Source organism: Phacochoerus africanus, chromosome 13, assembly GCF_016906955.1.
Source record: "Phacochoerus africanus isolate WHEZ1 chromosome 13, ROS_Pafr_v1, whole genome shotgun sequence".
NCBI classification, from domain to species: Eukaryota; Metazoa; Chordata; class Mammalia; order Artiodactyla; family Suidae; genus Phacochoerus; species Phacochoerus africanus.
The window spans coordinates 5,495,736-5,508,431 of record NC_062556.1 but is presented as its reverse complement, the minus strand read 5'-3'; the positions used below and the strand labels follow the sequence as shown (position 1 = coordinate 5,508,431).

The following is a 12,696-nucleotide window of genomic DNA, read 5'->3' as shown; positions in this document are numbered from 1 at the left end:
ACTGTACATGTTCCAATGAAAATATTTACCAAAAAATTTATGACTTTTAGGAGTTCCGTCATGGCGCAACAGACACAAATCTGACTAGGAACCATGAGTTTGCAGGTTCAATCCCAGGCCTTGCTCAGTGGGTTAAAGATCTGGCGTTGCTGTGGCTGTGGTATAGGCTGGCAGGTGTAACTCCGATTTGACCCCTAGCCTGGGAACCTCCATATGCTGCAGGTGCGGCCCTGAAAAGACAAAAAAAAAAAAAATTATGACTTTTATAACTTAAAAACTAAATTAAATTCAAAGAAATTTAACCCTAAAATGAATCATTTTTACAATATTTCTAGGTACTGTGAATGTTCACACCTTTGTACACAAAAGTAAACCAAAAAAAAAAAAAAGCTGCTCCAAAATATAGATATAAATTTTCCAAGTTAACAACAAAGAGAAAAATTGAGCAAGAAAAACAAACTCTTGGATACATACAACAGTACTGAATCTTGAGGGAATTATGTCAAGTTTAAAAAAAAAAACTAATCCCAAAAGATCACACACTATATAATTCCATTCAAAGAACATTCTTGCAATGACAAAAGTACAGAAAGAGAGAGCAAATTAGGAGTTGCCAGGGATTGGGAGGGTTACAAAAGGGCCACTTGAGGGTTACAGAGCTGTTCTGTCTTGACTGTACTGGCAGGTGTACAGACATACTGCTAATACAACTCCACAGAACTTAATATACACACATGTGTGCACACATGAGTACAAATAAGACTCAGAAAATCTGAGTTAGTGGATTGTATCAATCAATGTGGTTGTGATAATTGCTCTACAGCTATCAACAGTATTACCACTTGGGACAATGGTGATGGGACAACAAGCTCTTTCTGTATTATTTCCTACAACTGCATATGATTCTATAATTATCTCAAAACAGAAAGTTAATTAAAATGAGAAAAATTCTATGAAAGGGCAAAAACAGGAAGATGTTCCAGCAACCATTTATCTTCTTACAGAGTCATTTCAAATACACGTTCATGGAGAGGTGTTTTAGTTCTCACTGAATCTTACCTAGATCTATGCTCACGTTAGTACAACCCTCTTCAAGTATACCTCGCAAAGCTCTAAGCTTTCCTCATAAAATTTCTGAAGACCGAATACTATTCTACATGTGTTTGTATCTCCCATTAGAATGTACTCTCCATCAGGGCAGACTTCTGTTACATGCAATGCTGTACGCCTACCACCCAGATCAAAGCTTGCCACTTTGCAACCACAATACTACAGGAGTGAAATGAATGGTATTATAAAGTCTTTGTTCTCCACTTCATGTATTGTCAAACAAAAATGTTTAAACCGAAAGCAGCTACCCCGATGGCAAATTCCCCGACTCACTTGTTTGTCAGCTGATTGAGTTTGTGAAATGAAAAGTATAATCCCGGTTTAAACAACAACAGTTTAGTGACACACATTACCGTACATTCCAAAGTTTGGATGTAAACTTCGAGTTATTCTCTGCTTTCCTCCATTTGGACTGACAACCACAGTTCAATAATCTATAGCTATTTTACTGGTCTTGAAAATATATTCTTTTTTTTTTTTTTTTGGTCTTTTTGCCTTTTCTAGGGCTGCTCTCGCAGCATACGGAGATTCCCAGGCTAGGGGTCTAATCGGAGCTGTAGCCACCGGCCTACACCACAGCCACAGCAACTCGGGATCCGAGCCGCATGTGCAACCTACGCCACACTCATGGCAGTGCCGGATCCTTAACCCAACTGAGCAAGGCCAGGGACTGGACCCGCAACCTCATGGTTCCTAGTCGGATTCTGTTAACCACTGAGCCGTGATGGGAACTCTGAAAATATATTCTCAAAAACTGAGAGATAAGGAAATGCACAGGCTAACTGTGGTCTTATAACTAATAACATTCAATAACAGCAACTAAGACTGAAACCTCACTACATGCTAGGCAATACACCGAAGAGTGTCACATGCAATCCTATCACAACTCTAAAGTAGGTACTATTATTACCTCTATTTTTAAGTTGCCCTTTTTTTTTTAAAGGGCCGCAGGTGTGGCATATGTAAGTTCCCAGGCTACGGGTCAAATTGGAGCCACAGCTGCCAGCCTACACCCACAGCAACGCCAATTCCAAGCCTCATCTATGGCCTACAACACAGCTCGTGGCAATGCCTAATCCTTAACCCACTGAGTAGGGCCAGGGATGGAGCCCGCATCCTCATGGATACTGGTTGGGTTCATTTCCACTGAGCTACAATAGGAATTCCACCTTTGTTTTTTAAATGTGAGGCTGTCACATGCGATCCTATCACAACTCTAAAGCAGGTACTATTATTACCTCCAGTTTTTGGTGGTGTTTTTTTTGTCTTTTTAGGGCCACACTCACAGCATAAGGAGCTTCCCAGGTTAGGGGTCTAATTGGAGCAGTAGCCGCTGGCCTACACCACAGCCACAGCAATGCCAGATCTGAGCCATGTCTGCGACCTACACCACAGCTCACCACAATGCATTGCCGTGAGCTGTGGTGTAGGTCAAAGACACGGCTCAGATCCCAACTTGCTGTGACTGTGGTACAGGCTCAGATCTGGCGTTGCCATGAGCTGCTTTGTAGGCCAGTGGCTACAGCTCCGACAGGACCCCTAGCCTGGGAACCTCCACATGCAGCGGGTGCTCCCTAAAAAGGACAAAAGGCAAAAAAAAAAAAGACTTTTTGCTTCAGTTTTCCACTGCTTGCCAAGTAAGGATAAAATTTTCTCTTGCATTTACCTCTAAAGTTTTCACACAATCTGAAACACCAACAAAACCGTTCTGCAAACGTGGAGTCACTAAAGCAAGGGTCAGAAACTCAAATGCCGAGGAGCCAGGCACATGACCGTAATAAGGCCAAAGGGAGTCTTGTCCCGTCAACAGTCCTGCTTCCAAGACAAGACAGTTGCCCTTCATGGGAAGCCAGAGATCCGTGTTTCTACATTAAACCTTTTCAATTTTTAAGCGTTTCCATCTAATTCAGCTACAATCCACACACATGCAAATTAAAAACATAAAATCATACCATACACTTTAGCCACCGATGTGGCTAAAATTGAAAGAAGGCTAATATCAAGTGCTGTGGAGAGTGTGAAGCACCTAGAACACTCACACTCCACAGAGGGAATGTAAAGGTGGTGCAGCCACTTCAGAGAACTGAAACCATCTACCTAAGGCTGAAGCTTCACATGCCCTGTTACTAGCCTACAATTGCCCTCCTACGCGATCCAACAAAATTCATGGACTTGAACCAAAAAACACATTCAAGAATGTCCAAAACAGTGTTTCTTGTAATAGACAAAAATTGGAGACATTCCATTGACGTGAGAAAATACAACGTGGTATATTTATACAACACAGGAAGGAGACCACAGAGACCGTCCCTACACACCATGAGCGGCTCTCACACACATGCTGAAAGCAAGAGGCCCACAAAGACAGCACATGCTCTCTGACTCCATGCCTATAAAGCTCTAAAAAGTAGGAAAAAGTGACAACTGAATCTACAAGCTCAGAACATAGTGCCCGACATCAACAGTTACCTTGGGGAAAGGGCAGAGCCTGGGAGGCGGCAAGAGCAGGACCTGCGGAGGCACGGGTCATGTTCTATTTCGTGACCTGACCACTGCCGTAAGCCATGTGTTCATCTCAGGAAAATTCCAAGACCTCATGATTTGTATGCTCTTCCTTAGGAATGCAAACTTCAACAAAAACCTTTAAACACACACACAGAAGACACCCAAGGAGCCCGAACAAAACATTTCTGCAGGCAGATCCAGTTAATCACAGATCTAAAAATCTGCTGGACCTCTTGACTAAAGAAATACTGCACATTCTTGGAGTTCCCACTGCGGGGAAGTGGGATCTGCAGGGTCTCTGTAACGCTGGGTCACAGGATCGACTCCCAGCCCGGCACAGTGGGTTAAGGATCTGGTGTTGAAGTAGGCTGCAACTGCAGCTCGGATCTCATCGCTGGCCTGGGAACTCCATATGCAGGTGGGGGAGGAGGGGTGTGCAAAAAAAAAAGAAAAGAAAAGAAAAAAAAATACTGTACATTCTTACATTTAAAGAAAAGCAGAGGAAAAAGCAGCAAATTAAAATTGTTCCAGTGGGAGTTCCCATTGCGGCTCAGTGCGTTAAGAACCGAACTAGTATCCATGAGGATTCGGGTTCAATCCCTGGCTTTGCTCAGTGGGTTAATGATCCAGCGTTGCCGTGCACTGTGGTGTAGGCCGGCAGCTCCAATTTGACCGCTAGCCCAGGAACCTCCATACACTGCAGATGCAGCACTAAATAAAATAAAAAAAAAAAAGTCTCAGTGATGCTACATGATCAGGTCAGCAACTAACAAAATTTAAATTTCTCCTAATAGCAATAGCTCTTAGGGTATGTTGTCTATTTTAATTGCCTCATACATTTAATTAACAAATCAGGTCAGTTCCAACAGATACAGTACAAAAGTACTGTAAAATGTAGAAAGGAGACTGAAAATTTTAAAAGAAAGTATAAAAATTCAAAGCAGCCATTGCATCACCACCTTGACTTGGCAGTCACTGATATGAGGCAATTTAACCTCAACCATTAAGGAGTCACAGCCTGTACTACTGAGAGTTACCAGTCAAGTTAAAGCAAGCCCTACAAAACCCCACTACAGACACAAGCAGCTACTTAATCAAACAACTGTTAAAAGACTAAATGTAAATTTTAAAACTCCTTCTTTTCTTAGCGCTAACTGCCAGTCCTCTCAAGACCCCATACCCCAATTGCTTTCCTCTTCTGAGATAGGAAATGATCCCTGCCTTTGAATAACTGCGAACATTTCTCCATTTCCCATCTTCACCTGTCCTAGCTTTCATGTCCCAAATCTACTACCTTGGTGTATTAGAAAATCCTAGAAATATCATATATTAAATCAAATACATGCATTTCTGAAAGTGCCTCTCTTCCTGTAGATAACAAAACTACTGTTGAGTCTGTTTACTAATCAAACAGAACTCTTGAGTTAATCTGACCCACAACTCAAGACATCTGGCAAGTTTACCTTGAAAATGCAAAGTTGCTGCTCCAAAGTGATAACATTCCATCAATAAAGTAACCATTTTGACAACACATTAAGTTACAAATTAATCTTCTTAGTATATCACCCTCACCCACTCTATCTGCACTAAAGTCCGTCTTTAAAAAAAGCCAAAAAAACAAAAAAAAAACACAGATCTCCGGGAAGACACTTAACTGTCATCATAAAGCAATTAAGTGACCAAGCATCAAGTGCATTTACAGTTTAAAAAGACAAAAAATGTTCTGACATCCGAGTTAAGCTGCCTATCAAATGATTTTATCTAAAAGCTGTTTGGAATTCCTAAGACTTGCCCATTTTAGAAGGGCTCAAGAAACTCTAACAAAAAAAGGAAAACCTGACACCTCTACTTTGTCCTTAAGCGCAGCATTAAAACAACGTTAAAACAGATTACACTTAACACTTATTATCACTGTAAACTCCACTCACTAGCAGCTAAAAAGTTGCAAGCAAACAAGTAAAAAACCCACAGTCCTAAGATAGCCGAATTCAAGTTCAGAGCCGCACACAAATGGGCGCTGCACAGGACACGCTTGCGAGGCTCCACGCTGAGTTCGCTTGATACAAAGTAGTAGGAGACCAGATCCCTACAGACACCCGGCCAACTTCTTCCAGCTCGCGGGAAACCGAGGTTGCGAGCCAAGTCCTGTGAAGTTCCTCCTCTCAAACTAAGCACCCTGGAGAAGCTGCCGTCGGGTCTCTCCTAATCCTTAGAAAGCATTTCCTGCCTGGGAAACCTTTCTCCCAGAAGCCTTCCACAAACTTTTCCCGTCGTTTCCACCGCCACCAGGAAGCCTTAACGTCCGCCCTCCCCTCCCGCCCCAAGCCACACACACCCACCAGGGAGCCGCAACCCTCCGCCGACTTCACTCCACTCGGGCACGCAAAACACATGTGCCTGCAAACCCAGCCCCTTTCCACACCCCCCGGAAACGACACCCCCTTTCTCGCACCCCGCACGCCACAGCCCATCCCCCTGCCTCCCCGCCCCCACTCCCACCACCCCAGTCCACCACCCACGTTACCGGGAAGCCAGCCTCCCCTCGCTCCCGGGCTCGCCGAAGGCCATGGGGAGGGGAAGCAGGAAGACGGAAGGAGGCTCAGGCCTGGCCTAGGCCTCTCAGACCGCCAGGGCAGGCGGAGGGGCAGACCTGCGGGCCGGGCTCGGTCGCAGGGCCCCTTCCGGCCCCAGGCCTTCCCCCCCCCAAGGCCGAGGCCGCCCTCCCAGTCCGGACCCCACTCACTTGCCAGCCGCGGTCCGTCGAGGACCCCGCTGCCGCCTCCGCCGCCGACCGCCGCTCCTGCCCCCGGGCCCCCCAGGTCCGGCTTCTTGGGCCCGGGGGGCGGCCCGGCTCCCCCGCCCGGGACCGCTCCAGGCGGAAAGCCGGCCACGGGCGCGCCCGCCAGAGCCAGGGGGACGCTGTTGCTATGGAGGCCGAGGCCCGGGGCAGCTCCGGCGGCCGGGTCCTCATGCAGGAACTGACACTCCTCCCCGTAGAAGCACGTCTTATCCTTGGCGTAGTAGCGGCAGTACTTGAGCTTCACTCCCGCCGCCGCCCCGCCGGGGACACCTCCGACCCCCGGCGGGGCCACCACCGCCACTGCCGCCGCCAGCGAGGAGGAGGAAGAGGAGGCGGCGGCCGAGGGGGGCGGGAGGCCGCCGCCACTGTTCATGGCAACGCCGCAGCCTCGTCTTCCGCTGCCGCCCGAGGAGCCGCCGCCACCATAGACCGGGGAGGGAAGGAAGACGCTGCCGGTGCCGGAGAAAAGCCTGAGCGGGTGGGTCTGTCCCGCTGCGGGAGCCGGAGCCGCCCGGGGAGAGGGGGGAGGGGAGAGGGGAGGAAGGGGGAGAGTTGGGATTCTCTCTCACTCACTCGCTCGTTCTCTTTTCTTAAAGGGGCCGCGCGGGACGACGGGGTGGGCGCGCGGGCCCAGACGGGGACTTCGAGGGCGCGGGCTGGGGTAGGGGGAGCGGCGGCGGCGAACGGGCGGGGAGGGCGGAGGGGCCGGTTTATTTTTAAATTCTGCCTCCACTCGCTCCCTCGCGCTCTAGTTCCTCCGAGTTGTTTATTCCATTTTCCTCTTCCTGAGACGGCCGTCGCCGCTGCGCCTGCGCGCCCAGGCGCGGGGGCTTGTGGGTAGCGGGAGCGCGAGGGGAAGCCTAGCCGGGCGTCGGGCCCCCGGGGCACCCGCGAGCTGGCCGCCGTTGGATGGGCGGTCGGTGGCGGCGCTCCCCGACGCCGAGCCGCCCGGCGGAGTCCTCACGGCGCGAATGCTTTCCCTTTTTGCATGTCCTCTTTCTTGTAAAGCCAGACGTCATTTTTTCATTGCGAAGACAAAATGCGCGGAACGTGAGCGGTCATTTCGAGGGGCCGCACCTGGGGACGGAGCCCAAGCCCTCGCTCTGTTTGAAGAATAGCCGCGTCTGTTTGCCACACTTCCGCGCCCTCGTTTTTTCGCCACCCTCCTCCTCTTCCTTCCCGCCGAGGGTGATGAGAACTACAGGACTGATTGCCTGAACTCCTGGGCCTTTTATCCAAAACCTGAACCAAAGAGGGTTGAGGTAGACAAACCCCCAGCTGAGTGCAGCACCTGTTTTCTCTATTTATGTTACTGAAAGCCTTTGGTAAAATATTATGAAAAGTAAGACGCCACCTGGGGACAGCGCTGCCTAGGCAGCACCAGAAGGTTTCATTTATAACTGCGCTAGGTTTCTTTCACCCAACCAACCTAGTCCTGATTTTAAATTCATTTTTAAAAGATAATTGTTCCGTCAGCGATCTCTAGTGTTCTGCTCTGCTATATTGGGGGGAAAAAGAGTTTTCGGGAATTTTAAAGACTTGCTTTGAAGGGAACATCGTTTTAACATTTTAGTTGTTCTTCTCCCTGAAAGGTCTTCTCAGGAGGCAGTTGGAAGGGGCATGTTTGTTGGCAGTGTTTGAGGAATTGTGACAAGCAGAAGCGGTCACAGAAGAACGGATAGAAGCGAGCGTACTGCAGAAAGGGGGGAGAATGGATTCCATAGACCACAAACGGGTAAGCCTGGTGATGTTCCTTAGCCTAACTCGAAATAATAATACTGTATTATGTCTTTAATGCCCATTTCACGTGCTAGGAGCTAAGGAAGCAGAAATAAAGATGCAGTCTTGTCCGAATTCAGATGGCTCGTTTACCTCTGGTTGGGGAGGCCCAGGGTTCCCCGGGCTATTACAAACCGCTGTCTAATGTGGTAGCCTTAACACACTGGCTCTTCGAGGATGTAAAAGATGTCACACTTCCTGGTGATACCGTAACAGCAGGAGCTGAGGACATCCGCGTTGAATTCAGATAGCAGTTTGTAACCCAGGGCCCACACTTCATCCCTGTGTTACTCTGGATAAGTAGCTTCACTTCTCTGTTGCTTGTCTGTAAGCCAGGTAAGAAAAGTGCCTCCTTTGTAAAGCATAAACTAATAATGTATATAGTGTCCTTTGCTTAGGACGAATTCAGTAGGTTGTGTTGCTCTTGGTAGTCTTGCTGCTCCTAGTCGTTAATGCCTAAGAGTGCAGGAAACAGCCTTCCAGGCAAAGCAAACAGCTTGTGCAAAAAGCTTTGAGGTGAAAAAGAGCTTAGATTGTTAAAATGACGATAGTGGAGAATCCTTAAAAGTCATGTTAAAGAATTAGACTTTTTCCTGAGGGCAATAGAAAGTCTTTACAGGAGTTCCCGTTGTGGCTCAGGGGTAACAAACCCAAATAGTATCCATGAGGACTTGGGTTCGATCCCTGGCCTTGCTCAGTGGGTTAAGGATCTGGCATTGCCTTTGAGCTGTGGCGTGGGTCACATAGGCTACTGGGATCCTGCGTGGCTGTGGCCATGGTGTAGGCTGGCAGCTACTGCTCCTCTTTGACCCCTAGACTGGGGACCTCCATATGCTGCTGGTGCAGCCCTAAAAAGACAAAAAAAAAAAAAAAAAAGAATCCAGCGTTGCCACAAGCTGTGGTGTAGGTGTACATTGCAGCTTGGATCCAGTGTTGCTGTGCCTGTGGTGTAGCCTGGCAGCTGCAGCCCCAGTTCCACCCCTAACCTGGGAACTTCCATATGCCACAGCTGCAGCCCTTAAAAAACAGAGAAAGGAAAAGGAAAGTCATTACAGGGTTTTAAAAGTCAAGTAATGATATGATCCAATTTCCCTTTAGAAAAAAATGTTGATATTCCTAAGGACCCTGTGAGGAGAAGTTTCCTGGTGGCTTTGCAGGTTCAGGATCTGGCATTTTCACTGCTCTGGCTCTGGTTGGATCCCTGGCCCCAAGAACTTCTGCATGCCATGGGCTTGACCCAAAAAAAACCAAACCAAAAGAAAAAGAGCCCTATCAGGAAAGTAAAGATAGGTTATTACCATTTTATAGATGAACAGACTAAGTCAGGCCTGGCATTACATGGTTCCCAGCTTATAACTTACAAAGTCAGGATTTAAACTCATGCCTTCTAATTCCAAAACACATGCTCTTTCTGTTACACATTTCACCATTTCTGAACCAGCATGTATGTCTTTCGATGGCTTGGAAAGGAAAATAGTGTCTATGGTGACTTAAAGATGAAGTTCATGCCAAATTTAGAACCATTCAAGTAAGCATTTATTGAGAATGTACTAGTACTATGTACCTACCAAGCAAGCTCTGTGCAAGGCTCTGATGTATGGAAATGTGTGAGATACAGCCTCAGTCTCGAGAGTCAACTGTGATCATGAGAGAGATGCCAAAGATGACGTAAGTCAGCCCTGACTACTGTATTGGACAGAGTTTTCTGTTAAATCCCTGGGAACAAGATGGAGGAAAGTAAGCTAAGGTGCTATAGTTGGACGGCTTGAGTGTTCTTTGGTTAGTCGCAATTTAAATGTTGATAAAGCTGGCTTTGGAGCTCCTGAGCAATATTCAGAGGATTGCTACTTGTCCACATAGTCTGTACTATCCTCCTTTGGACCCTGTCCTTAACCTATTTTCATGAAAAAAAAAAAAAAAAAAAAAGTTATTGACTGCCTAGAGGAAGAAGTACATAGAATATTTAGCAGATCTGCAATGTGTTGCAAAACCAGCAGGAATAGATAATGTGATACATGACAGATTAGGACTTGTAAATCTCTGTCAGCTGCAAAAATGGAGGAGTGCTAAAAAAATGAAACTTGAAATAAATTGGGGAAAATAGAGCAAACAGGCACTTCAGTACATCAATGATGATACAACCTCACCCACCCACTCTCCACCGTGTGTTCTCAAACCAAGTTAGCAGTGTTTTTTCAAAAGCCTGTAAAACATTCCATCTTTAAACTATTGTTATTGTACTTGGCAAATAAATCCTAAGAAAATAGCTACAAATAACAAGTTTCATGCTACAGTGTGCTCATGGCAATATTATATATGAAAGCCAAAAAAAAAAAAGTTGGAAACAACCTAAATTCTAAAACCAAAGGGGATGTTAAACAGTGGACTATTCATAGAGAATACTATGCAGCCATTAAAAAGCATGAATGGTCCAACAAAGCTTATGATACACTGTAAATTTTTAACATGATACAAAATTATATATGCTGTTTTATTGTAATGATGTAAACAATAAAACACCTAAAAGAAATAAAGATTAACTGCCTCAAAACATTAACAGTGGTAAACATTAACATTTTACTAGGGAGTTCTGTCCCGGCTCGCAAAACGAATCCAACTCATATCCATGAGGATGTGGGTTCGATCCCTGGTGTCAATCATTAGGTTAAGGATCCAGTGCTGCCACGAGCTGTGGTGTAGGTCAGCAGCTTCCATTTGACCCCTAGCCTGGAAACTTCCATATGCCATGAGCACAGCCCTAAAAAGTAAAAACAAAACAAAACATTTTGCTAAAGTGGTAAGATGACAGTAGGTTCTTCCTGTTTTTTCTTTACTTCCCAAATTTGTATCATGAACCTATATTATTTCTACAGTAGAAAAATAAGCATTAAAATGTCACTGTACTTTAACCTTAAGCTTTTCATTCTATGGAGTGAGTACATGGATGCTTGTTAACTTGTTCTCTGTATGTTTGATTTCATTTTGTTTTCAAATAAATTAATTTTGTGAAGACAAGCTCAACACTTGCTGTTGGCCGTTTCTTCAGATTTTTACTAATCCCTTGTTTCTCAAAGTATATTTCATGGAAGCTGGTTTAATAGTATATTAATTGGTATTACACAAAGAAAAAAGTTTTCTGAGTTAAACAACTTCAAGTCTTTTTCAGAGCCTTTAATACGGTGACATGTTGTAATTCTCCCAAAGCAGGATTTAATACACAGAATTCACCAAAAAAAAGGTACCCCTTTTTTCAGAACCCCTTTCTCACTGCGCTAGTCCTCCGCATCCTCGTCTTCCCTCTGCTTTTACAGGTGTCCCCATTCGTCAGTCCCACCCTCTTCCTCGCGTGAAAAGGAGGCCCTGCCTGAACTCACCGGGCAGGAGCCGCTTTTCCACCCAGGACGAATCCTGTCGCTCGGGCTTCGAAGCTCCCCTGCCACTTGCTCAGGAATCTAGTTACTCGCCATGCCAATCTCTGCCTTCTAACCGTCTTCTGTGGGGCTGTGTACATTTAAATAATTTTAAGGCCTTAATTCCTTCCTGTTGTGAACCTCTTGTAATCAGAACCAAAAATATTTTTGTTCCTGTTTTTAAAAGTCACAGAGGGGAGTTCCTGTCATGGTACAGTAGTTAACTAATCTGACTAGGTACCATGAGGTTGCGGGTTCGATCCCTGGCCTCGCTCAGTGGGTTAAGGATCTGGTGTTGCCTTGAGCTGTGGTGTAGGTCGCAGATGCGGCTTGGATCTGGTGTGGCTGTGGCTGTGGCTGTGGTGTAGGCTGGCGGCTACAGCTCCGATTAGACCCCTAGCCTGGGAACCTCTATCTGCCATGGGTGTGGCCCTAAAAAGGATGAAAAAAACAAAAAAGTCACAGAGGGCTAAGTGATCCAGCCACATTGGAGGACAATTTGGCATGTCTATAACATGTTTAAATATCTGTACCCTATGACTCAACAATGCCAGTCTCGGTATCCCGCCTAAGAAAGCACTTTTGTGACGAGAGAGGCACACATACAATGCTCGTTTGCGGCATCGTTGGTAGTAGTTAAATTGGAAATAAACTAAATATTCATAAGCAGAGAGATGAATCTATATGTGCTCTTAGTCTCTAAGACCTGTTGTTGAACGAAAAAGGCACAACACAGATAAATGTGTGGAATATAGAACCTTTTATGAGAAATCGTTAACACGCATTTCCTGTAGGGGTGTAGAAATATAAACGTGTACAGAAAGGACTGGAAGGATAAACGTTAATTACCAGTAGAAGGTATCGGGACTCGTGATCAAAGGGGACTCTAGCTTTATCTGTAATGTTTCAGATTTTACAAGATTGTATGCCTGCTTAAATAATTAAAATTTTATTTTGAAAATTCCCGTTTCCTTCTCTTGCCCTAATTTCTTTTCCCAGGCAGTTTTGTTTGAATCCTCCATTCATAACCCGTCTCTTCATTTCCCGTTCCTCTCTTAATTGCGATTAATCTGACATCTGCCCTCGCTGTGT

General features: G+C 45.8%; 1 protein-coding gene across 8 annotated transcripts in view; it reads right to left on the bottom strand.

Moving 5' to 3' along the window:
* Nucleotides 1–7,337, bottom strand: part of PAN3 (poly(A) specific ribonuclease subunit PAN3) — a 126,687-nt gene extending 119,350 nt beyond the window's left edge. For 2 of the 8 annotated variants that reach the window (XM_047755883.1, XM_047755884.1), the window contains exon 1: nt 6,359–7,334. In XM_047755883.1, coding sequence (XP_047611839.1) covers nt 6,359–6,788 — 430 coding nt within the window. In that variant the 5' untranslated portion in view covers nt 6,789–7,334. Of the gene's footprint in view, nt 1–6,358 lie in introns of all 8 variants that reach the window. The other 6 variants (XR_007131392.1, XR_007131393.1, XM_047755881.1 and 3 more) reach the window with 6 other exon arrangements.
* Nucleotides 7,338–12,696: the final 5,359 nt, after the last annotated feature.